At 60.2% G+C, this 26,451-nt stretch overlaps 1 protein-coding gene across 1 annotated transcript in view; it reads right to left on the bottom strand.

Annotated features, from left to right (window-relative positions):
* LGR6 (leucine rich repeat containing G protein-coupled receptor 6) overlaps window positions 1–26,451 on the bottom strand; it is a 118,632-nt gene that overhangs the window by 88,713 nt on the left and 3,468 nt on the right. Inside the window, exons 2-3 of the mRNA XM_062210745.1 lie at window positions 6,242–6,313; window positions 2,799–2,870 (exon numbers count right to left, since the gene is read on the bottom strand). Of these exons, the coding sequence (XP_062066729.1) occupies window positions 2,799–2,870; window positions 6,242–6,313 (144 nt within the window). The remainder of the gene's footprint in view (window positions 1–2,798; window positions 2,871–6,241; window positions 6,314–26,451) is intronic.

The raw sequence follows: 26,451 nt of genomic DNA, 5'->3' as shown, positions 1-26,451 counted from the left end.
CCCAGGACGTTCCCTGCCCCCGCCAGGCCAGCCTGAGCTTGCGTCTAAGGGTCAGCCCTTCCCCACTCCCATCCCAGGGACCAGCTTGGTGTAGCAGGGGCCTCAGGTGCTTGGGGGGAGGCTGCAAGAGACATGATGGCTGGGAACAGGGTGGGGGATGGGCTCCCACCCCTCCAGGGTTCCTCCATGTCTCTGCCTGCATCACCCCTAAGACCCCCCACCCTTTCTTCTGCCAAATCCCAGAGAAATCTGGGAAGATTTTGAAGTCCCTGTACCCCCCGCCCAACACCATGCTGCAGCATCTTCACCCTTGCCACGCGGGCTGGCAGTCAGTGGGCTGGTTTTCAGGGAATCAAAACCCTAGCAGCTGGAGTCGCCCTGACTCCAACCTGCCTCCTCGCTCCCTCTGCCTAAAGGCAGCTGGGTTACGAAGGCGGGGAGGACCTCCACACAGATGCAGACAGGGAAGCCAGGTGACCGGCCTGCATCAGAAAGCAAACCAATGGCAGCCTGGGGACTGGGATCCAGGCCCCGTGCCCGGGCCAGCGCTTTTGTGCCCTCACTTCCCTGCTTCTCCTGCTGGCCCTGGCTGGCCCTGGAGGGGGGGTGGGCACAGGCCACCTGACCCATGGTTCTCAGCCCCAGCTGACAGCAGGATCCCTTGGGAAGAGCTCTGACACCCCAGTGTGCACCTGTCTGTCTGGATGCAGGAGCTGTGCCTGTGCGAGCCCCTGGGCCCCAGCAGTCCAGGAACTGGGGTTTCCCCTGGGACTGCTCCAGTGCCAGCAGGGACAGTGGGCCCAGGGGGACTGACAGCAGTGGGAGGCTGGAAACTGCCTGCAGGGGCTAACTGTGCAGGCCAGGGGCTGTGGGCCCAAAGACTTGGGGAAGCTCAGTGCCAGACAGGGTGCCCAAGGCAACAGCTCCAGGCAGGTGGCGGGGGGGGGGGGGGGAGAGATGGGATCTGAGAGGGAAGCCTCTTAGTCCTCTGTCTTGGGGGGAGGGAGAAGACTGTAGCAGCATGCTCCACCCTACCCCAGGACAGCCCACTGTGGGGAGGGCCCCCAAAACCAGCGCCACGGTCTCCTGGGCCTACACAAAGGTTTGTGTGATGCTGCCGGGCCAGGGCTCTGTCTCCTTACAGGTCTGGAGTGCCTGCTCGGAGCCCCCTGCTCCCTGACACTGGCAGTCACAAAGGGCTGTAGGCCTGGGGTGCAGGGGAACTAAGAGATTGCCCCTCAACACAGGGCAGCCCTGCAGGCAAAGGAGCAGCCCGAAGGCTTTGGAGGGCCCGGTGGTCTCTGAGGATGGGGGTCACAATAGGGTGGGGGCCAAGCTCGGCTCCCCCGTCCCCTGCAGCCTCTCCCGGCTGCCCTCCTCACTTCACACAAGGTGGGGGGAGGCCTGCGGTTTCTCCGAGGCTTTGATTTATTGCCTAACGCAGGCGAAGAAGAAAGGAGAGGCTCAGCTCTAAGCCAGAGACCTAGGAGAGGGCCGCGAGCCTCACATCTGCCGAGGGCCCAGCCAGCGGGCCCCGCGTGCTGATCCGGCTGCAGGTCTGAGCCTGCCACCGGGCACAGACACGCCGCCACGCCGGCCGCCGGCACCGCGTCTGCCTCCAAATCCTTCCCCGCCCCCGGGGCAGAGAGAGGGGCAATAGGGAGGAGGGGCGAGGCCAGGACACCGGGGCTGGGCCAGAGGCAGGAGGGCCAGAGAGTGAGGGCCAGAGGGGAGCAGAGGGCCCCTCAAGGTGGCAGAGGGAAAGCGAGGTGCCCAAGACCAATGCTGGGGTGAAAGGGGCCAGCGCTTACATGTGGATGGCTGAGCAGCTAGAAAAGGGTAAGGTCAACGCGAGCCCACAAGCAACTCTGAGAAAATTAGGAAAAGGCATCTCTTCTAGGTAGACGTGGCCCCATGCCAGGACACAGACCTGGGCTTCAGCCCCTTCTCATCCCCTCGGCCAGATGCTCTTGTGCAGTCAACAACCTGCTCAACTGTACAAAGATGACTTCCCGGTCTAGTCAGGGCTTGAGGGAATGGCAGAGCTGGGGAATGGTTTGTCCCTTTAGGGAAGCCCCCAGATGCTCATTTCATTTTTACAGGATCACTTTCTCTCCCACCTGCCTTCAGACTCCGGCATCCACTGCCTGACACCTTCACTCTCACTCATCTTAAGAACACAAAGGGGCACTGGAAGCACAGTGCTAATGAGGAGAGGTGAGTCATGGATTGGGATGGGATGAGATGGTGCCTCAGCCTTCCCTTCACTACAATGGACCCTTAGTTCAACAGCAAAGCGAAGGGAGGTAAAAGGGCACAAGGTCCTGTCCCTTTGGCCGCAGCATGGAGATGGGCGGGGGACAGCCATTTCCAGTGAGGATGCAAATCTGGCGCTGTGGCCGCTAACGTCAAGGTGGGATCTCAAGAAGGAAGCCAAAGCACCCCCCAACTCCTCCCTCCTGAAACTGCGGACCCCTCTTCTGGCCCCCCAAGCTGTCAGGCAGAGCACCTGGGCCTGAGCCCAGCCCTACAATGCTGGCTGCTGCTGGTCATCACTCGCATCACAAAACCCCCAAAGTGCTTCACTTCCCCTGTGGGGTTGCCGGGTAGACAAGGTACCACGAGACGTTGGCCGCTGAGTCATAAAGTATGTTATGCGCCAGATGCAAGCAAAGAAACGGGCACAGCCATCAGCACTGACAGCGGAGGTCAAGGGCGCAGCACCGGTTAGCAGCAAGTCGGGACTCGGGGCACAGCTCTCGAAGTGGCCCCGGAAAGCGGGTGGACGCCATACTTACAGGATCTTCAGGCTGCAGAGCCCAGAGAAGGCTTGTCCCGGGATGTGGGAGAGGTGGTTCCCAGACAGACGCCTGCAAATCAGAGACCAGAGTCAGAGGCGTGGGCAGGTGGTCCAGGTGGGACCCTGGAGGGGTCTGCAGTGTGCTCAACCCCTCGCACACCTGTGCTCTGCCCCCACGGCACCCTCCAAGGTGCCTGTGACAGGCACAGTGGTCCTGACCCGAAATGCTGCAGGTCAGAGTGTTTCAGATGGGGCCGGCACTGTGCCCTAGGGTAAGCATCCTCCTTGCAGTGCCGGCATGCCATAGGGGCGCCGCTTCAAGACCCGGCTGCTCCACGTCCCATCCAGCTCTCTGCTATGGCCTGGGAAAGCAGTGGAGGATGGCCCAAGTCCTTGGGCCCCTGCACCTGCATGGGAGACCGGGAAGAAGCTCCTGGCTCCTGACTTCGGATCAGCCCATCTCTGGCCATTGCAGCCAATTGGGGAGTGAACCAGCGGATGGAAGACCTCTCTCTCTCTCTCTCTCTAACTCTGACTTTCAAGTAAATTATTTTTAGATTTATTTATTTGAAAGAGTTACAGAGAGAGAGAGAGAGAGAGAGAGAGAGAGAGAGAGAGAGATCTTCCATTTGCTGGTTCACTTCCCAAATGTGCAATGGCCCAAAGCCAGGAGCCAGGAGCTTCCTCCGGGTCTCCCACGCGGGTGCAGGGGCCCAAGCACTTGGGCCATCTTCCACTGCTTTCCCAGGCCATAGCAGAGAGCTGGATCGGAAGTGGAGCAGTCGTGTCTCGAACCGGCGCCCATAGGGGATGCCGGCACTGCAGGCCAGGGCTTTAACCCACTGCACCATGGCGCCAGCCCCTATACAATATTTTTAGAGCGCCTGCAACCATCACGTGAGTCTTGTGTAGAATTTCTCACTCTAGCTTGGCAAGTTTCGGGTTAGGGGGTGTTCCGGATTGCAGAGTTCTGGGTAGGGATGCTCAGCCTGTACTACCCCCAAACGCCACACGAGGAAACTGAGGCTGGGCAAAGGCCGCTTCCGCTGCGGTCACAGGGCGAGCCAGGGGCAGGGTAGGCGTGTTCCACAGCCTGGGCTGCTCCCAAGCCGCCGTCTCCTGGGCCAGCCTGCACCCGCACCTGCTGCGGTCACCAGCAGAGAGCGAGGTCCTGGCTGCTGCCGCGTCGCCCCCACCGGCCCTGGGGGCCCGGAGGCCCCGCGCAGGAGCGAGCCTCACGCTCTGGTCTGTTTCAGCGTCTCCATGTTTGTCACGGGGTGAACACCAGTTCCAAAGGGAGCCCACGGGAGACACTTAACGTGGACTGAACGCCGGAACCCGAGCGAGCAGAGTCCAACCCAGCACAATTCAGCAGATACTTCCGGCCGCCTCACACACTTTGGCCACCTCAGAAGACGCTTCCGGCCGCCTCAGAAGACACTTCCGGCCGTCCCCAAAGAAACTTCCGGCCACCTCAAGACACTTCCGGCCGCCTCAGTAGACACTTCCGGTCGCCTCAAGACACAGCCGACCCAGAAGACACTTGCGGCCCACCCCAGAAGACACTTCCGGCCGCCTCCGAGGACGCTTCCAGCCGCCTCAGAAGACATTTCCGGCCGCCTCAGAGGACACTTCCGGCCGCCTCAGAAGACACTTCCGGCCGTCCCCAAAGAAACTTCCGGCCACCTCAAGACACTTCCGGCCGCCTCAGTAGACACTTCTGGTCGCCTCAAGACACAGCCGACCCAGAAGACACTTCCGGCCGCCTCCGAGGACGCTTCCGGCCGCCTCAGAAGACACTTCCGGCCACCCCAGAAGACACTTCCGGCCACCTCAGCGAAAACTTCCGGCTGTCCCAGAAGAAACTTCCGGCCACCCAAGACACTTCCGGCCGCCTCAGTAGACACTTCCGGCTCGGCACATCCCATAAGGGCTCCACCGCGCACCCTGATACCTGCCGAGAGCCCTGTGGACGTGGACCCAATACTGGCCTCTCGGACGCTGTCACCAAATCTGCGCCCTTAAAAAAGTCTATTTGCTTGACGTTTGTTGCTGACAAAGAGAAACCCGCGTACCGAGGCACCGTGGTAGTTGAGGTCTCTGGGGTGGGTTTGCCCTGCAGGGTCCTTAGCTGGGGCAGCCCCTCTGGGGAGTTAGCATTGACTTGTCAGTCCCCGGCCCTCCGCCTGCCACAGAAGGCCCCAGGTGCCCGCGCAGCTCTTGACCCTCTCGGGCCTGCTCTCCGAGAGCGCGGGCAGGTCTTTCCTCCAGAGCACCTGGAGCTGGGCTTGCCCAGTGAGAGGCCTGATCCCCGTGATCTAGAGCACCCAGCCATGGCCAGGGCAGCGGGTGGACAGAATGAGCCCCCCCCCCCCGCCAGGGGAGGGGGCAGGCCAAGGTCAGGGTCACCGAGGCGGAGGAGGGCAGTCCGGGCCAGGCGCCCAGAGTGTGCGCAGGGCCAGCAACACCGTGTGGAGGCCCAAGGGGCTGTGGTGGTGTGAAAGTCAGGCTAGACAGGGCCGGGAGGTGTCGGGAACAGAACCAGAGGGAAACGAGGACTGGAATGGAGGGAGCTGGCCCCGCAGAGCACACGGCAGGTGCTCTGACAGAGGAGCACCCTGGGACGGGAGGCTGCCCTGAGGGATCCCAGCTGCAGCGTGACCACTACCAGGAGGCCTTACCCAGGGGGCACATGGTGGAGGAAGCGGGCTTCATAAGGGCAGTGGCTGCTTTGGGCTGTGTGGAGCCACAGAAGCCTCCTGAGCTGGCCAGATGCCCCCTGGGAAGACGTGCAGGGGGCATTAGAATGGAGTAGGAGGCCCTGTCCCTGAGGGGGCCGGCTCTGTCCCCTCAGGCGGCGGATGTTGAGGGCAGTGGCAGTGGGACAGACACTGCAGGGAGGTGGAGACATCTCAGAGGAGAGCCACCTGGGCTTGGGCGCTGAGAACAGCTCCACGATGACTCCCCGCTGGAGCAGGTGCATCCCATGTGGGAGTGGCTGGGTCAGTACCCAGCCCTGGCTCCGACCCCAGCTTCCTAACACAGACCCTGGGACGCAGCAGTGATGAGTTAAGGGGTTCCTGCCCCCCACATAGAGACCTGATGAGCTCCTTGCTTTTCAGTATTTGGGGAGTGAAGCAGCAGGGGCAAGCATTCTCTGTCTGTCTCTCTCTCAAATGAAGAAATTTGGAAAAAAAAATTTTTTTTAATGTTTTTAGAAGATGCCTCCCTGGGAAAGGTATAGTGGTTGGCTTTAAGAGGCAAAGCTGCGACGTTGGTCCAGGGTGGGATGAGAGCGAGATGTTGGACATCCTGCACCACGTGGCCCTGAGATGGCCACCCTGGGAGTCACACATCTGACAGGTGACTGCTCTCCCCGCCCAAGTCCACCCCACCCCCAAGGAACCCCAGCCTCCCCTGCCCCGCCAGGCGTCTACTCACAGCTCCTCCAAGAAGCGCAGGTGGTGGAAGAGGCCAGGCTGAAGCTCCGTGAGGTTGTTCATGCTGAGGTCTCTGTGGGGACAGACGACAGACAAGGGGGCTGTGAGCTGCACTCCGAGGCACCCTGCACTGTCCAGCTGTGGCCCCCAAAGGGGACCCCAAGGCACCTGCCAGACCCCACCCCACACCCAGGCCATCCTCACTCCAAAGCCGGTCTGGCAAGGCAGCTGATTGTGAATGAGGACTCGGCCAGGTGAGGGCCCCCTGGGGCACTCTGAAGTCTCCCATGTCCCCTCTGCCACACCGCCCCTAGTCCTCTGCGGGACTCCCTGGGAGGGGTGGAAAGGGAGGAACCAGAGGAAAAACTCAGAGCATTTCAGGCCCGGAAGGGAGGGCTCATAACGCAAACACAGCTCATCTACTTTTTTCACCAACAGGGACGCCGAGGCCCAGAGCCCACGGCCGTCCTGACACACGGAGCAGGATCACGCACCGCTGTGATCAACACGGGGCCCCCACAGGGGCATCCTTAATTCAGCCCCGCAGTCGGGGTTTCTCTGTCGGCTCCGTCCTGTCTGCTTCCCTGCCTTGGTCTCACGTGAGCTCTCGGCACATCACACAAGATGCCTGCACTCCTGACGTGAGGCTCCTGATGGCTCCATGGATTCACAGTCTCGAACATTCTAAGCCTCCAGGATGATTTTAGCCACCCGCAGGTGGCTTCCACGTGGCTCTCCTCTGAGACTCCCATGCACACAAGGATCCCGGTAACTACCCTGACGTGTCCCGTGTGCCAGAGGCGGCCTCAGCTTCAGCCAGATCATCCCATGTAATCCTCACAGCAGCCACAAGCCAGGTCCCCTCGTCCTCCCCATTTCACATCCAAGGAGAAAAAGAAGGAGCATTGCGCTCTGAAGACAAAGGGCCCGAGGTTGGATCCCTTGTCCACAGTCACCTACGAGGCCCTGGGCTCATCCTCATCCATAAAAACAGGATGAATAAGTCCTCGCAGGGACCTTGCAGGGATTAAGTGAGCTAATGTTTACCGACTGCCTAATAAGTAGTACATACGCAATAAATATTTGCTTTCTGCCTTCCCTGTCTCACTCAGTGTGCTCTGGACACCATCCCAGCCCCATGGCCGGGGGTTGGTGGGGAGATTGGATTGTGGATGGTGCCTGCCTTAGCATTCTCTCTCCGGTGCCGGGTGAGCAGCAATGTCTGGGATCACACGTGTGTGTCTGCCACATTTGGGTCTCATCCTGTTTCCAGCTGCTTCTCGCCTCTGCTTGGCCCTGCCCCAGGGACTGCAGACCACCGCCTGGCTGGGCACGACCAGGCCTCCCGCAGCTTTCTCCCTGCCCTAGGAATGCGTGCGGGTGTCCGCATGGCTCAGTGCCTCTCTGTCCCCTGGAGAAACTCGTGGGCTTTCTGAGTGTGCCCAGAAGGGCTGGTGGCAGGGAGGGTGGAACATGTGCTAGGGAGCAAGTACCCGGCTATAAAAAGACTGTTTAGTCTCAAAGGTTTTATCTCTGATAAAGCCGGGTTCCGGCTCCACGTCCCGCAGGAGGGAGGACATTCGGGGTGGGCAGAGCGGGGAGCAGCACGTTGCACAGGGCGGCTCTGTCTGCAGCTCCCTCCTGCTGTCCGCTTGCACACAGAAGGTGCTGCTGGTCCCAGGGCGAGGCAGGGGAGAAGCAGAACCAAGAGGCTTCATCGGGTGACGGCTAATGGGGGAAGGTGCGGGGCTTCAGGGTGCCATTGCCAGGGAAGCAGGGGCATTGGCAAAAGCCCCCCTGCACAGCCCGGGTCTCACTGGATTCCTCCCCCGGTGGCCCAGGCCCTGCTCACCCTGCACCTCTCACTAGTTACTCAATGCATTTCTGGATGTGTCCCGACAGGAACCAGGGAGCTCAAGGAGCAGCCTAGCGTGTGACTCAGGCTCAGCCTCGGCTGTCCCTGCAGGGGCCTCTGATGTGTCTGTGCCCCACCCCCACCCCCAGCAGCGGCCCCATTGTTTCCCCTGGGGAGGAGGAGGCCTGGACCCCCACATCCTGCCCTGAGACAACACTCAGTCCAGCTGCAGGGCTCTGTGGGGGGTGGGGGAGCCCCGTAGGGCCTGGCGCTCCCACCAAAGGAGAAGGGGCGAGGCTGGTGCCAGGGAACAGGGAAGGAAGAGAGGAACTGGTGGAGCTGCAGAAGGGAGGCCAAGTGAGGGTTCAAAGCTGAGCCCTACCCAGCTGGTGCCCCAGGCCCCAGGATGGGGCAGGCCCTGCCTGGCAGCGGCCCAGAGGAAACCGGCGCAGGAGCCCCACACCAAGGCTGTCCCCCAAGTCGGTGACCCCCACCCACAGAGGACTGCCCTGGGAGGCTGGTGTGCAGCCAGAGTCCTGGCCAGATATTCAGGCCATGCCTGGACCCAGGGCAGTAAGAGGGCAGTGGTGTGGCTGTGATGCTCAGCTGATGAACCTGTGCTTAGGAGGAGCAGGAGCTGTGTCCTAGGATAATTAGGCTCTTGGAGGGACCTGCTTTTTAGGGTGCTGGGCATGCATGTGTCATGTGTGGGGCCATCCGTGGAGGCTGCAGTGTTGGACTGTTAGTGTCACACACGGGAGCTGGCCTTGAGCCCAGCTGTGGGGACACTGGTGCGGAGGCCCCATGCATCCCACACTGGAGTACCTTGGTTCCAGTTCCAGTTCCAGCTCTGAATCCTGACTCCAGCTTCCTATTCATGCAAACCCTGGTAGAAAGTGCTGATGGCTCACATCACTGGGTTCCTGCCACCTGCGTGTAAAACCTGGATTGATACCCGGCTCCCTGCCTCATCCCCACTCCCTAGCCAACGTGGGCATTTAGGAAGTGATCCAGGTGATAGGAGCATGTTCCTGCTCACTCGTTCTCTCTCTCTAATTAAAAAAAAGAACTTGAATAAATCACGAATGTCCCTGAAGCACCCAGAAACAGAAACCTTTAAGAGAAATGAATAGTTTCACCCAAGTCTCACCCTTTACATGGGAAAAACTTGGCTGGGTGACCTTAGACAAGCCTGGTTCCTTCTCTAGGTCTCAGGTCTCCTCTCGGGACTCAGGGAGGAGGCTAGATTGCTCAGGCATCTGACCTGTAGCTGACTTTGCCACCTGATGCCGGCACTCCGGCACGCTGCACACGCGCACACACACACACAATGCACCACATACCACACACAGTGCACACACACCACACAATGCATACACATCACACACTGTGCACAATACACACAGCACACACACAGCATACACCATATATATACAACACACCACATACCACACACACACTGCGCACCCTGCACACACCCACACACTACTGTGCTCCCAGGCTGACTTCCGGGGCCGACGACCTGGACGTTGCTGATCCTGCTGCTGCGGGTTGAAGATCATTTCACTCTGTACTCTGCCCGCAAACCGCACCTCTCGCGGGAAGATCAAGGGGTTAGGAAGACGGCCCCAGTGTGGCTCTGAAGCCTCTCTCCCAGCAGCCTTTGGGACACCAAAGGGGCCTCTCAGCTGCACACATCCACAACGGGACAGGCGAGTGGGAGAGGGAAGGGAAGAGGAGAAGACAGGGCAGCGCTGGACATGGGGAGTGGGTGTTTCTGGCTGCATTTTAGGAAAATGTTAGAGCTTCACCCTGTGAGGTGAGCAGACCACCCAAGGTAGCTGGGGAGGCCATGCCACCGCGGAGACAGGAGCAGGTGTGATCAGAGAGCAGGAGCTGAGCACAGGGAGCTGTACACGCGAACTGGGGGTGGGGCAGTCGGAGACTCTACCCCAGGCAGCCTGCTACTCCCCAGGGGCCCACCAGGGCCTAGGGCAGCTTGACTCTCTCCTTCCTATGGGGGGAAGACAGAGTGGGAGGCGAGGCCCTGGTTCTGCTGGGGAGGCCTAGAGTAGACGCCGAAAAGGCAGGGACCCCCTTCCTGCCCGCTCCACTGGGGCCTCTGGCTACCTATCCTGCAGCCAGGAAAACCAGGTAGTCCATCATGCTTTATCTTGTTCATAGTCTATGTATCTGAGGCATACAACTTAATGATTTCATATGCATATACGTTGTGACGTGATCACCACAACCAGGCTGATTAACATGGCCGTCACCTCGCTAAGTAACTCTGGGGGCGGCAGTGAGAATTTAGGATCTATTTACTCAGAAGAAAGCCAGGTTGAGTGGCAGGGAGCTGAGCCCCCCACCCCCAGGCATACCAAGGGTCACCTCTTCTGTGAGGCCTTGCCCAGCCTCCCCAGGCAGCGCTGGGCTGGTGTCCCGGGTCCCTGTGGAAGTCTGCACACACCCACCAACAACGGTGCAGAGCACTCCCCACGGACCCTCGCTGCACCAGCCTTTATCAGTACCCAGAGCGACCCTGAGGTAGCGTGTGGTCCTGCACAGGTCCCTTCTGAGAGGCAGGGACTTCACTGTAGCCATCCTGACCCCTGCAGTCCCAGCAGCATGCCTGGCCAGCAGAGGTGTGCAACAGCCGCTCACGGGAGTGCACCAGTCTGCCTTGCGTGGCCTCTGTCCCTGGGGCCACAGCGCTCACTTCCTGATGGCTATTGAGTATCTCCTGCTGCTGCCGCGAGGGCACAACCTCTACAAAGGACCACCTTGGGGCTCAGCTCCCGGCTGGCTCCCAGTCAGTAAGGGCAGTGGCCAGCTCAGGGCCGGGGTGGGGGTTCCCTCCCACCATGAGGCTGGCTGTGGGCACTGAACACTCTGTCAGCCCCTCTGTGATGACAGAGGCAGGCGATGGGTAGCAGAGACAAGGACACAGAATTTGGAATCTGAAAACCTAGTTCAGTGAGACCAATGCAAGGACTCCTCCAAGCTCCCACTCCACATGTCCCGTCCCTCCCTGGCTGCTGTGGGGTCTCCTGTGTGGCTGGGGAAGGAGAACTTACTCACAAAATGGACAGCAGGAACCCACACATGTCCTCCGCCCTGGGCCGCTCTCCCAGAGACGTTCCGGCCTGTGCGTCCAGGCTGCAGAGCGTGAGAGAGACTCCCGGCGGAAGGGGTCAGCAGGGAAGACCAGCATCCCAGGGCCGAAGTGAGGGTGCGGTGTGGACAAGGCAGGGGTGGCTCAGAGAGCTGAGGCCAGAGCAGACCCCGGGGGCAGGTGGGGGGCCCAGTGGCCAAGGCTGTCCCCCTCTCCACGAGGCTCTTTCCAGCCCTGGCCTTGTGGGGGTGTCCCAGGTATTGAGAGCATCTCCCCCTGCAGGGCAGCTGCTTCCCTCGACCTCCCTCCCTCCGTTCCCCAGGGGAAAGCAGGGCCAGCCAGGGCGAAGTCCTCAAGGTCGCACAGCAAGTCGGCAGAGGGGGCGACAGCCAGGTCTCCTGTGCCCCGGGAGGATGCCAGGTTTATCTCAGGGTCTCTAACGCAGCCCCCTCTGTCCGCTTTACCCCCAGACGACCCCTGCTTATCAGCGGCCACAGGGATCCCAGCCACTTTCTCTGAGTGTCCAAACACATGAGTTGGCCCAAAGTTCACCCGGAATTCTGCAGTTTTCATAAATTTCCAAACAAGGGCGTGTGTGGCCATGGGTGGAGAGGGGGGAAGCACCCCCACCACCCCCTGGCAGAGAGCAGCACAGGGCCTTCTCCCGCTGTGCACTGAGTGCTTTCTTGGCTGGCTCCCTGGTTGGTAACAAGAGTGTCTCCCAGGCCCCCCGGAGAGGCAGGAGACAGGAGGGAGGGGACAGTGAGAGAGAAGCAGGTGGTGGGCAGGGGGCTGGCGCCTGCTGGCGGGGAGGAGGGTGGTTTGCAAAGGCCCCATGCTGCACGTGCACCAGACACCAGAAACCCAGAGCCTCTCCAGTGGTGCCTGGGGATGCTGGGGGTGGGGGGTGAGGGGGAGTTGGTAAAGGCAAGGGAGGGAGACTAAACATCAGGTGACAGAAATGAGGTGTGGGCTTTGTCCTTAAAACTGTTTAAGCCCAGAGTTCAAAGACCACGGAGTTCAGAGGACAAGAGACTGGTGTAGCGCGAGGTCCGTGGGGAGTGCTCTGCACCGTTGTTGGTGGGTGTGTGCAGACTTCCACAGGGACCCGGGACACCAGCCCAGCGCTGCCTGGGGAGGCTGGGCAAGGCCTCACAGAAGAGGTGACCCTCGGTATGCCTGGGGATGGGAGGCTCAGCTCCCTGCCACTCAACCTTTCTTCTGAGTAAATAGATCCTAAATTCTCACTGTCACCCCTAGAGTTACTTAGGGCCACGGGACTGGGTCTCCTCCAACTCCAGTGGCAGAGAAAGGAGGCCACGAGGAAAAGGGACCCAGGCGAGGGTCCTCTGCTGAAATACACAGGTGTGGGACGGGATGGGTGGGCGCCCTGGGAGCCCACCTCAGACTCAGCTCTGCCGCTCCAGCCTCCTCTTCCGGACAGGGTCGATCCGCAGGCCACAGCAGGGGCCGGTGTGGGTGCCTGGGTGCAGCGGGAGAGGGACCCGGAGCTCTGGGGCTGGTCCTGCCCCTCAGCGCTGCAGGGGCAGGAGAGCCAGGCCCACCCCAGGCCGAGGGGACGTCCCTGGCTCTGGCAAGCAGAGCTGTTATGCAGAGGGGTCCGCAGGGACCCCGAGTCCTGAGTTAGGGCAGGCTGAGGACAAAGGGCGGCCCAGCTCTGCCGTTTACCAGCTGTGTGACCTTGGACAGCTTACAGGTTGTTCTGCCTCTCTCTGCGTCAGTTTCGTCATTGATAAAATGCTTAGGCACTGTCCAGCACACAGTAAATCCCCAGCAAGTGCTGGCTGTGAGCTCACCACCCGACTGCCACTCACCGAGGCCCACTTCCGGCTCCTCCTCCTGCAGGAAGCCCCCATGCTTGAACCGTTCATGTCATGGCCCAGCTGCCATCCACTCAACCAGCGTTTAATAAGCACCTGCTATGCAACAGGCACAGTACAAGAGCTGAAGCCACACCATGCAGTCAGGTACAGTCCCTATCTTCAAGGGGCCAGGCCAGGTAGGGACAATGACAACAGAGGGGGCAATCACAAGCCTGAGTGATGAGTGCTAGGACAGGGGCTTGAGTGACAGAGACCTTCCTCAGACAAATCCTTGTGACCCTTGGCTCTGTCCTCTGAGGGTCCAGTCACAAAGTCGGGCCACACGATACCATCCTCAATTACAAGCTGCCATCTCCTGGCCTCAGACTGCTCACCCACGCCCCCAGTTACCTCGCTACAGACACACTGGCTTCGGGGCCCATTTTCCAGGGTCAGCATTGTGGTACAGCCAGTAAAGCTGCCACCTGTGACACCAGCATCCTCAATGAGTGCTGGTTTGATCCCCACCTGCTCTGCTTCTGATCCAGCTCCCTGCTAATGCACCTGGGAAAGCAGCAGAAGATGGCCCAGGTGCTTGGAACCCTGCCACCCATGTGGGAGACCCAGATGGAGTTCCAGGCTCCTGGCTTCAGCCTGGCCCAGCCCTGATCTTTGGAGAATGAACCAGCAGATAGAAGATCTCCCTCTCCCCCTGCCCATAACTGCCTTTCAAATAAATTACACACATATATATGTATATATATATGGTACATTTTCCATATAGTATCAGAAGGGTAGGCTCCTCCCTCGCAGGGACTGGAGAGGGAGTGGAACAGACCTGCTACAGGAGGGGACAGAAGAAACCCTGCCAGCGAGCCTGGGACCTGCAGGCTTAATCCTGCTGGCTCAGGGCTCCCCTGACTCACCCGTGTCTTTCCCAGCCCTCAGTGACCCCCAGCTCCGGCCAGAAGGGCACCATTTCTGCATGTGCAGGTGTGTGTGGGGTGAGTCCTGTCTGCCCCAACACAGTGGGACCCCTGCCACAGAGACCACCACAGCCCTTAGGGTGTATGCAGGCTATGCTTCCCTCCATAGTGCGGGAGACCCACCAGCTCCCAGCCAGGGCCCCAGAGAGGGGCTGGGTGGAGTCGGGGAAAGGCAGGGTGTGCCGGTGGGAAGCACAGGGGACCAGACCACCATGCTGAGCCCTGTTTGTTTACAGGCAGCACCTGCTCGGCAGCCTTCTTTGGCCAGATCCACAGGCAGGGCGTGTCTGGGGGTGGTCAACTAGGAGCAAGGCCCCTCTATTCAGAGCCTCTGTCCACAGCGCCAGCCCAGAAGGCAAACCTTCCTCTTATCAGAACACTGCCCACCGTCCCCACGTGGAAAAGCCCCCAGCCAGCCTCCACCCAGAACCCCTGGCCTGGTGGGTTTTCTAAATTGGGCAGGGTCTCAGGTTGTTCGAATCTAGCGAGGGTCAGCGCATATAACAAGAGGCACCTGTGCTCCGCCAGACCCCATGGTGAATCCCTGACCGGCCCACTTTACAAATGAGGCTCTCTGAGCCAACATCCTGGATGGTCAACCAGTCCCACTCCTCTGCCTCTCCCTGCCACCACGTGAATGTCTTGTGCAATTCACAGAGCCTGGTCTCATTTAATTCGGCCCTTTGAACAGACGGGAGGGAGGCATTGCCCAGTCCCGTGCTGCATGCAGAAGCCGGGATAGCGACCGCCCTCTAAGTCACACGGTTAGAGCTGAGGTGAGCCAGGCACGGCAGTGTGCAGGCACTCAGTCCTGCGAGAGCCACCTGCCTGCCACCAGCCTCGCCCTCCCGCACGCTGCCCGCCCCCTGCCCCTGCTGTTCGCCTGGCATTGCAGGGGCCCGGAAGCGGGGAGGCGCCCAGAACAATGCAGGAGGATTAGCGCCACCCACGAGGGCCCCACCCAGCATTGGTCCTGGATCTCACTTCAAGAGGCTGCAGAGGGCCTGTGGAACTTTCCAGAGTCGGCGCCCCTCCCACTAGCCCACCTGGGTGCCCCACGCCCTGCTCTCCTGCCCCAGGAGGTCCTCGACCGTGTGTGTCATCGGCGCGGGGTCCTCTCCTCTCTCTCCTCCTGGTCCGTCTCGCTGGCTCCCACCTGCCTACCCTTTCCCCAACTTCCCAGCTGTTTAGTTCGTCAAACTTGGAGGAAGACCAGACCCCAGCGGGAAGTCCTTCCTGATCCTAGCCTCACTCCCTCGTGGTGCCCTTGGACCAGACAGCGTCCTCTGCCTCCCGTTTATGGGGTCATGGTTCTTGGCCCCAGAGTTGTTTGCTTTGAGCAAGCTGTTTTTCCTCTGTGTGCCTCAGTTTCTGCATCCCACAATGGTTACTTAATCCCTCCCAGGGGAATGGTGAGGCCTAGACAGGGGTCTTGCTCGGCCTGCGGGGGGCATCCCGCTGCTCACCAGCCCTGGGCCCTGAGCCTTCTCATGGGGGGAGGCTGGCTGCAAGGCCAGGGAAGCCATGGGGGGGGGGTGGAGGGCGTTCTGGGTCAGCCCTGCCCTTGGGAGGCACCAGCTGCTGCCTCTCTGAAGCCTCAGAGTGAGTGCCACCTGCCGCACCCCGAGCTTCTCTGCCTTTGATCTTCTGATCCCGGGCCAGGGTCTCCCAGCCAAAGGCATTCCTGACTCCAGCCTCCAAGGAAAGGCAACGGGCTGGGCTCACTCCCCTGGCCCCAGGCTCCTCCGTCCTCTCTCATGCCCTGGGTAGAGATGGGTCTGCCACACAGGCCCCTCTGGAGTGGCTGTTGCTGGGAGGGGAGGGGGACATGGGGGAGATTGGGCACTGGGGCTCCCCCTGGGCTTAGTACCCTGGGCTTGGTCAGACCCTGCCAGGAGGGTGCCTTCAGCCCAAGTCCCTTGCCCTCAGCTCCCTTGGGTGGGGAGCCTGGGCTGAGAGGCCCCAGCAGCCCTGTGTATATGAAAGAGGAGGAAGAGGAAGCTCCCTACCCTTCAGAAGCTCAGATGGAGGGGAGGTTCAGAGCCCCCACCACGAGCGCTGGGGAAATTGCAAGTCCTTGAGGGCCAGCAGCCCCTCAGGGAGGGCTTCCTGGAGGAGGCCTGGCCTGAGGTGGCCAAGAGGGGCAGGATTAGCCATGAGAAAGTGGCCGGGGGTCAGCAGGTGAAGCCACTGCCTGGGATGCTACGCCTCATTTCTGAGCATCAGTTTGAGCTCCAGCTCCTTGTTAATGCACCTAGGAAAGCAGCACATTGGTACTTGGGCCCCTGGCACTCAGGCGAGAAACCTGGATGGAGTTCCCGGCACCTGGCTCTGGCCTGCGCCAGCCCCAGCCATTGCAACCATTTGGGAAGTGAACCAGCAGATGGAAGGTCACTTTCTCCCTCTGTCTCCTCCTCTCTCTATCGCTCTGCCTTTCCAATAAACAAAATAAATCTTTAAAAGCAAAAACCAAGATGGTGGCTGGACTGGGAGACTTGCAAAGGGGAGAGATGAGCTGGGGGTGCCCAGGCTGGCAGTAACTGGGGGGCTGGTGGGCCAAGGCGGTGGGGGGCCCAGGAAAGATTAATGTGAAGGCAGTGGCCTTGGTGTGGGACACACAATGGTCACGCACAGAGAACACGGGACAGATCCCGGAGTGAGGCAGCCACGAGCCGGAGGAACTGAACTGTGGGAGCTAGAAGGCACATGGTCTGCATGGTTCCCAAGCCCCGCCGAACTGTGAGGGGAAACGTGTGTTCTTGCCGGCGCGTGTGGCCGCCTTCTGTCTCTGGGCCTGGGTGCTGGTTGTACGAGTGTAATTGCTCGTGACAAGTTAGCAAGCTCGTGATATGTATTCTCTTATGTGTTTTATATTTTGTCTGTCATCCTTTAAATTAAGAGCTAGTCGGCCGTGAACCACAGGCTGGCTAAGCACCTGCTCCCCAACCCCCACGGCATCCTGGGACTCTGCCTCGTTCAGCTGAAGCCGGCTGTGTGTCTCTGGGCACTGCTCACGCGGTGTTCTGCACAAGTGCCGGTATCGCCAAGGCCTTTCACATTCCCAGGCTGTCCTCCTGGGGCCCCTGGGTCTTCACAGGGTCTTCCCCCAGTGCCCTGGCCCACCCTTTCCTGAGTGCCCCCCGAAACCAGCCTTTGCCTCTCTCCTGCCTGTGCTTAATGCACGGTGACTTTCTGGCCCTCCAGCCTGGGCCGTCTCTGAACGCAGGGGCTCTCGTGGGCCTAACAAGGGTCGGGCAGCCCGAGGAGGCTCCGGAACCCTGAGCCTTGAGTCCATGGTGCTCTCTGTCCATCCAAGCCAAGGGCCACACACGTACCTCACCTTTGCTTTTTAAGAACTGGATGGATATTTTCAAAAAGAGGTTTTCTTAAAAATAATAATAAAGAGAGTGAGTAGGAAAGGCAAAAGCTTCTGAGTGTCTGGGTTTCCAGAACAGAAAGCTAAGCCTGGCACGAGGAGCAGCTCAAGAGGCCCTAGCACGACTCAGTCCTCACCACACTGTGGGTTGGATGCCACACCTCCGGCTCCGCCCGTGGCAGAGCCAGATTAGTGCCACCAGCTGGTCTGGAGAGGGCTCCCTGCCTGCAGGCCCTCTCGCCAAGACAGGCCCATTTGCTGCAGCCCGCATTGGTTTCTGCTCTGTGTCCTCTGACCCCTGGCCTTTGACTTGTGGATTGACGCACTCATTCATTCATTCATTCATCGCTCATTCCACCAACGTTTTGAGCGCCTGTGTGTGAGGGGCGTGTGGGGTTCCTTTCCTGGGACTCCCAGCCTGGTTTGACAAACAGACCAGCAAACAGGAGTCAGAACCCAAGAGGGATGAGCCAGGGTCGGGGGTGGGGTGGGAGGAGCACTCCCCCAGGGTTGAGCTATTAGGGCAGCTGTCCTGGAGGGAGAGCCACCTCTGCCAGCCCCTTCTACCCTACATGAGGCTATGCCCTCCTGGCTTCCACCGCAGGCTCCCAGACAAGACCTCCAGGCTTCTCGTCGGAATGCATTTCTTAACCACATCCTTGCAGTCCACCAACAGCAATGCCCGTGGGTTCTTTCTCCTGGCCCCAGTGGTCTTTATCCAAGTACAGAGTATGGAAGGCAGGGCAGGGAGTGGTTGCCCACAGGCTCAGCAGGTGCCCTAACTTATTCCAGGGATGCGCTTTAGGGCCGTGCTGGACAAGCTCTGAGATGGGGGCTCCGACTCAGGAGGCCTGGCTGCCCCCAGCTGGTCCACGGGCCAGGCCTCAAGAGCTGAGCGATTGCAGGGAGTCGGCGTCCGTCAGGAGCAGCCCTCGCCCATGTGTTGCTCCAGTCACTTCTTTGCTAAGTAACTCACAGATGTGTCCGACAAGGGTGCCTGGCCACGGGCCCGAGCAGAGGCTCACATCCTGCCCCTGCTCCGCTCCCCAGCTGGGCCCTCTCCCCTGGTGGTGAGGCCGGGATGGGCCACAGTCCAGCACCTAGCGCGCTGGGAGGCAGGGAGGCTGCAGGGATGTGTGGATCCCACATTTGCAGGCAGAAGCCTCCCCGGGTCAGCAGCAATGCCTGGTTAGCCCGTGCATGGCATCTCCAAGGTCAGTCCTGGAGGCCACACTCACTTCCTCCTGGAGAAAAGGAAGGGAAAGCCAGGCCACCTGCCCACCCAGTGCCTGCGGGGCTGGGGAGCAGGGGTTCACTGCTGGCCCCTGCATCTGGCCAGGACAGGAAGGGGCCTGGGTGCATCACAGCGGGAAGGAGGAGAGACACTAGCAAGAACGCCCCAGTGGTCCCTTTAAAGCAAGTGGCAAGGTGTTGAATGAGGTGGTGTGTCCATCAGGGCCTCCAGCCCAGGGCAGGGGTCGGGGGCGCAGCAAGACATCAGGATGGCCATGCTTCTGAGCCTGCACATAGTACCCTCTCGCTACCCACTCTGCTCCCTGTCCATCAGCACTGGGCCTGTCCCCGGTTCCAGGGGTTAGCCAGGTATTTCCTGACCTCAAGCCCCACCACCAGCAGGTCCCTCAGGGCCACACGGCATGGTGCCTCTGTGCCCCCATGCCAATCTGATGGGTGAGGCTAATACTTTCTGGCAGGTGGAGGCAGGGCAGGCAGAGGGGGAGGCGGCACCCTGGGCTTCTGCATTCAGAGCAGGGGAGTGGGCAGCAAGGCGAGGGCTGGCGTGGCGTCGGCTGGCGGGGGGACGGGCATTCCTCTTTCCGCTGGCTGCACATAGTTAATGGGGAGCCTTGTTCTGGCTGGGCACATGGCCCTGGAGGTGCTGGTGATGGCCGTGCCCTGTCCCAGCCCCTGGGATCTCAAGTCTCATGAGCTAACACTGTAAGTCCCCCGGGATCCTGGCACCTCCCGTGCACCAGAGCCTCCTATCTGTTGTCACTCATTCCCCTCTCCCTCCCTCTCTCTCTCTCTCTCTCTCTCTCTCTCTCACCATCATTTGTCTCTAATATCCTGGGGTCAGGAGCTATCACCTTACAAGAAGCAGGCATCACATGATCAGAGGAGTTGTCCAAAGGTACCAAGCAAGTTGGTGGCAAACACAAAAGTCCAGCCTGGGTGCACCTGATCCCACGTCCACTGATCACAGAGCAAGCTGACGGCGATGGACGGTGGACTTGGGGACGCTGCAGACACAGCAGGAGGAGGAGGGCTATTGAACCCCCACTCTTCCAGCCCTCCCTGCCCACTGCAGCCATGGGGCAGCAGAGCTGGGAGAAGGGCTGAGCAGGGTGGATATTCTGAGTCCAGGGACCGTCTGTTGCACAGTCACCCCATCCTTATCTGCTGGGGATACTATCCCAAACCCCCAGTAGATGCCTGAGACCTCTTAGTATCAAACCCTATATAAGCTATGTTCTTTCCCACACATACAGACCGATGGTGAAGTTTAATTTATAAATTAGGCCTCGCAAGAGATGAATACTGACCAAGAATGAGAATCACTATATTCCTGAAGTTGTATGTAATAAATCTGTACTCATTTAGTAAAAGGTTTTCTTTGGGAAAAAAAAGAAATGGAATAGTGCTAACAATATCTCATAATAAAAGCTATGTGAACGGAGTGCCTCTCTCTCTCTCTCTCTGTCAACATCTCTTGCTTAAAGGAAGCACCTTGCATCTTGGGTGGATCTCAGCTGCCAGCACCACTACTCTTGCGCTGTGAAGCGTGATCAGGATAACTCTGTGACCCGGCGACACCCCCCGACAGCCCAGGTGACTCCCGAGTGACTCTCGGGCAGGTAGCACACCCGGCACAGGTCTGCTGGGTGACGGACGACTCCCACCCCAGGCAGGGTGAGATTCTGCAACGCTACTCCGAGTGGCACGCAATTTAAAACTTAGGAATTGCTTCTTTCTGGAATTTTCCAGATAATAATTGTGGACTGCAGCTGACCCCTGGAAAGAGAAATGATGGCTGGGGATAGTCCTGTGTTGAGAGTCAATGCCAGCACCCAGGCGGCTGTGCCTACCATGCATACACGTGATATGCATGATCCCGGCTAACATCCGTGAGTGGTGGCTGCGTCCCAGGCTCCTGTACACTAATCATTTAACCTGCACTACGCCCGCCACCAGGCAGGTACCGTACCACCCTCATTTTACAGGTGAAGAAACTACAGCCCACAGAAGGTAAGCCTTTCCCCAAAGACGGGGAGAAGGCAGAACCAGGATCTGAACCCCCAGCCAGGCGGGGCGGCTCCAGAGTTTGTGCCCTTAGCCACTCCACTGTTCTGTGAAAAAAGCACCCCCAGCCCTCCGGGTGATGTAAAGGCCCTGAGGACATCTTGGTCATGGGAGCAGCAAGTCTCAGGTGTGCCACCTGTGCCCACCTTGGCTCCTCATCCCCTGCAGGTGCCACCCAAGGCCACGGTGCACATCCAAGCCCCAGGATGCCTGGGCTCCCTCTGGCCCTGGGGCCACCTGCTGCATCTGTCAGAGGCTGCCTCTCTAGCCCCTCCTTTCCTCCCTTCCTGCCCTGGGGCCCCAAGTCCACCAGCCTGAAAGTTGTCCCCGTCAGGACTGTGAGAACAGAAGAGACGTGTGTGGCACCTTGTCAATCAGCAGTCCCCTCCCCCCTCCACAAAAGTGTTCTGAGACAGATTTATGACCACCTGGGATGAAAGCAGGTGGCGAGATCTCAGCGGTCCTCCTTCAAACTGCAGGAGGACGCTGAGAGTGGGTGTAGGCGGCACAGGCTACAAAACATGTCCAGCAAAGCAACAGTGTGAAGCCCCGTGCCACAAAACCGTTCATAAGTTTAACATGCCTGCAGCATGTAACCTGCTAGGGACTGTGCGTGTCCATGTTTCTGTCTGGCAGGGGCTCACCCTTTCTATGCATGGGGCCATATGTGGCCACGTGAGGGGCGTGGCTGTGAAGGGAACCCTGGGTAAGGGGCTTGGCCCAAGTCACTCAGCCCACCAGATGCTGTAGTCGGGTAACTGTGTTGGGGGCTGGGGTCCATGGTGGTCTGAGCAGTGAGCTGGCTCCAGGCTCTGACTCTGCTGGGTCCTGAGCTCCCGCCTGTCCCCAGGGAAGGGAGTGGGGAGCCCAAGTCCTGTCCCAATTCTCATTCACCCCAGCTTTTGTCCCGGACAATGGTCCCCTTCCACTCTGGCCCCCTCCCAGCCTCCTAATCTGCTCTGTCCACCACAAAGGCAGGGGATTCGTTTACGGTCCCTTCCTGCCTCTGCTCTCACAATCCCTGGACACTTGATCCAGCTTCCCCATCCTCAAACACCCACCCCTGGGCTGCCCCAGATCTGGAGCCCAGGGGGAGGGAGAAAAGACTGAAAACAGACGCCAGTCTGGTGGATGGCCCTGTCCAGAGCGCCCCCTGCAGGCAGAGACCTGAACTGGCTGTATCAGTGTTTTGGGGGAGGGTGATCCTGAGAAAAAGGGACCCTAGGCAGAGACCCTGCCCTCAGGAAGCTCCCAGCCTGCAGGAGGAGGCACAGCCCCTGCTCTAAGAGAGCCCTCCCCGCTTTCTGATGCAACACTCGACTCTTGTCCTCAAGGAGACCAGAATGTGATAAAGCCGAGAGCCCCTGCCAGAGAGACAGAGACGTGGACACGCACAGTCCGTACCAGGTTACCTGACATTTTCACAGGAAATATTTCACATCTCCAAGTGCTAAGTACCGCTTCCACAACCCCCCCCCATAGGACCTTATGCATCCACCAAGTCATCGGGGTAGGTCTGCTCCCCCCACCTTGTAAATGAGCATCAGCCCTTAACCCCAGCTCTCAGGTCAGCACAGCACCCCCCAGGGACCCCCACGTCCATGGCATTCAGGGGCAAGGAGGCCCCTGCCTGCTGCGTGCCGCCCATCCAGCCCCATGCACATCTCGCTCTCCAACCGTGGCCCAGTTTCTTGCATGCCTTGTCTGCCCTTGGAGTGCCCAGCACAGAGGAGAGAGCAAGGGCTTCGGGGTGTCCCAGCTGCTCCAGCCTGGGGCCTGCCCCTCGGCCCTGTGTCTCCTCTCATCTAGAAGAGGGCACAGCAGTGCGCTGGCGTCACAGGGGTGGGCTCAGGAGAAAGCACTGGGCACAGTGCCGTGCAGACAGCCGGCATCCACTCCGCCCATGCTTATCCAGTGGATGGACGAGGGCTAGCATGAATGAACGTTTGCACCCAGCCCAGCCCGGGAGTTCAAATGATGTCATCACTGATCGTGACAAGGGACGGAGGCACTGCGGCACGGGCAGGGTACTCTGGGGGAGGCTGCTGAGCGGCACTGTATACAGTGGACTGTGGAGCGGCGGGGAGAGGTCCAAAGACCCCGGGCAAGGAGCCCTCAGGTCCTGGAGGAGGGGATAAAAAGCCTTGATGGCAGCTCCCTTGGGCCCTCTTCCCCGGGGATAATTCAGGCTGGCAGCTCACACCAGGAGTTGGCACAGACCTTGGCTGTACTTGGTCCCTACTCCCCTGGCTCCCCCAAATAAGGAAGCACTTACCTCAGCCCGCGGTGACCCTAGAGACGTAGTGGGAGGAGCACTGGGTGGTTATGGTGACCCTTCTGTGCCACTGTCCCTCTCCCCACCCCTCCATCAGTCCATCAGCCTTGGCTTTGGGCCTGGGGACCACATCCCAATCCCTGGCGCTGGAGCAGTGGGAGGCTCTGGACACCTTCCTGCCATCTGCCACCATCTGGCCACTCTCGGGGACGCTCCCAGCACCTCCTAGGGCGACGGGGAAGAGGTGGGGACTGTGTTCTAGAATTAGCCCCCTGGGTCTCACTCAGCAAAGCCCTAAGCAGGCAGAGTTGTGTGGGACAGACTGAGGGCCACCTTGTGCCTGCCTCAGTTTCCCCTTCCAGGTGCCTTTCCCTAGCAGAGAGCAGAATGGGTAATAAGAGTGGCTCCCATGTATCGATGTGTTCCAGGTCCTGTGTTGAATCACAGATGGCTTTCTGAGAGCTTGGAGCCATTACCCAGTGTGAAGCTAAGGAAACCGAGGCCAAGTACTGAAGAAGCACACGGGTTAGGGCTGCAGCGAGACTCGAACCTGGGCCTTCCTGGAGGCAATGCTCTCTGTCCTCTACGGCAGTGCGTCTGGATGTGCCAGTGAGAGGGAGGCAGGAAGCTCTGCCCTGGACCTCCTGCCCAGGTGGGGGGACAGAAGTGGCCCAGTGTGGGTCCCCACACCCTCCTGGGTGCATGGCTTCCCCTACTCCTGGAGGGCCTCCCCTGGCCATGCCTCTCCGCCCCAAATCCTCCTGTTCCTCAGGACCCTACACAAGTGCTTCTCCTTCCCCCAGGCCTTCCCTGGTCACCCCATGCTTGCCGCCCTGACCGCTGGTCCTCAATGGACGCCCCCCGGATGGTCTGATGCAGGGGGCTCCCGTGTCCAGTGTCCCTGCCAAGTCATCACCATAGGACCCTGGCTGCCTCACAGAAGACCTGACCCTTCGTAGTCCTCAGTAAGTGATGATAATCTGCACACACGGGGGCCTGTCCCACCGGCCCCGGCCACAGGCCCCAACACCTGCCTCCAGCCAGCCCCACAGTTAGACTCCCTGGGACCACTGCTGATGGACAGGAGGGGAAGGGGCAAATCACTGTTTACTCCCTAGAAAGACAGGAAACCGGAGCTGGGCTTCGAGGGGCTGACCTGATGGGAGTTTTGGGTGCCCAAAGCTGCTTCCTTCCCCTCAGAGCCCTGACCTTCTGGGAACCAGAAGACACCAGCTGGGCTGAAATCCCAGCAGCAGCAAGTACTATCTGGCAGTTTTAGGCAATCTGCTTAACATCAAGGTCTCAGTTTCCTCATCTGTGAGATGGGATCACACTGGCACCGCCCTCACAGATTTCCAGGGGACGAGGGAGGGAAAGTCCCTGAGTATGAGTCTTGCTACACGGTCACTCAACAAACGCTGGCTGGGACTGGTACCGGCTAAGGCCGGGACACCAGGGCGAGGGCAGGTTTCTCGGTAGGTATTTCTAGGCCCATCAGGAGCCCTGGGGACCCGCCTTGTGAGCTAGTGTCTTTCTGGAAGGAGGTGGCCAGGGAACGCAGACGTCAACCAGGAGAGCATCCCTACTGCTGGCTGGAGCAGACGGGCGCGGCAGAGACCCAGGCACCCAGGCCTCCCTGGCCCCGGCCTCGGGCTCACATCTCACCATGGATCAGAGGGGACTTCCAGGGCTGGGGAGAGTTCCAGCTCCAGGGCATGGGCCTCCCGGGAGTTCTGTGGAAAGGGAAGAGAGAGGCATGGAAACCTCAGCCCGGAGGTGCCCTGTCGCGGAACAGCCAGGCCCAGCCCCCACCTGCCGGCCGCCAGCCCTGGCAAGGTGCCGGGGGGGCGTGGTGCCAGCCCCTGAGCTGCCCGCCATGTCCTTTTGCTGCTTCCAAAATAACTCTCTGCTCACTGCCCAAGTTTGGTCTCTGGGCTGTTTTTCTCCTCCTGGGACCTGTTCTCCCACGTCTGAGGGGTGGGAGGAGAGACCTGAACCACGGGGGTGGAAAGCGAGGCCTCCTCAGCCCCAGCGAGCCCAGTCACTTCCAGCAGGGGTGGGGGAGCACCCGAAACCTCTCTCCATCCCCTCTCGCACCTTCCCCAGGGGTCCGCAGCCCAGCAGAAGCCCTTGGCCTCCATTGGCCCCTGGAGTGAGTAGCACGGTCCACTGGGGACAACACCCCCCGACTCACCCTGGCAGAAGCCACCTGTCCACCCTGCCTTTCCCAGGAGAAGCCTGCCCCGCAAACAGCACTGACCTGGAAGCCCAGACCCCCGCTTCTCTGCAGAGCGCCACACCCCTAGGGCTCCTGCAGGTACCCCTGTGGGGAGGGCCACTTCCTCCCCCAGCCCAGTCCGAGAGCGAGAGCGGCACTGGCCCCCAGAGTGGCTGCCCTGAAGGTCAAGGGGAGGAGGCAGCCCTTTGGGCTCCAGAAGATGAGGCCAGGGTCCTGAGTCGCTGCCCTGCTGTGCAGCTCCTGGGTGGCCCCGGTGAGCCTTGCAGGCAGACACTGTTGGTGTTTCCACGGGAAGATCACGGCACTTTGGCAAAGGACAGAGATGGGAGCAAAGACACTCTGCGTGATGGGGGTAGAGCCAAGCCCAGCATCGGTGCCCACGCCCAGGCTCCCGCACCCAAGGCCCTTACCCGGGCAGGGGCTCCCCACTTGGATGCCCTCTCCTGGGCCCTGGCACCCCTCTCCTGAGTGGGGCCGTCAGCGGCTGGGTGGGGCGGGCAGGGGGCCAGCTCTGCCCCGAGCCAGGCTTTCTTCTCTCTGCTGCCCCACCCCGCCGCGCCCCTACCCGCTGCTGCCAGAGCCCAGAGGTTTCCTTTTTCTTTTGCCTGGGGCTGTTTCCTGCCTTGCCTTTGAACTGGGGTGCTGGTTCCCACACACACTCACCCTCCCCTGGCGGCCCCCCAGTCTGCTGGGGGATGGGCCTGCCTGGCCCCCAGGCTGCACTTTGGAGCGAGGCTGGTACGGGAGGGCCCAGAGAACCTCGTTTCCTGGAATCCCTCCACCCTGCTTCGCCCTTGTCCCTGGCCTGGTCTGGGTGCTGCTTTCTCGCATGCCCCTGACGGCGGCTCTCCCTGGGCTCTGTCCTGCCTCTCCCACTGTTCGGACTGGCAGCCGCCAGGTGGGGAGGTTGAGGCCCAGAGCTGTAGGATTTGCACAGCGGCTCCCAGCACCCAGGACTGAGGGTCAGGACTCCCTGCACCCAGGCGTCCAGCAGCAGGGCACAGGCGCTTAGAATCTACAAGACTACAGCCGACAGGGCAGCCTTGGAGGTGAGAAACGGGACCTAGCATGCAACACACACACACACACACACACACACCCTCCTCAAATACAAGCTTAGACACACGCACTGCTTCCACACACACACCCTCCCCCAAACACACACACACCCTCCCCCCACACACATACATACCCTCCTCAAACACATGTGTATACACATACACT

Source organism: Lepus europaeus, chromosome 14, assembly GCF_033115175.1.
Source record: "Lepus europaeus isolate LE1 chromosome 14, mLepTim1.pri, whole genome shotgun sequence".
NCBI lineage: Eukaryota > Metazoa > Chordata > Mammalia > Lagomorpha > Leporidae > Lepus > Lepus europaeus.
Note: the sequence above shows the minus strand (reverse complement) of the source record. Positions and strands in the feature narration are given on the sequence as shown.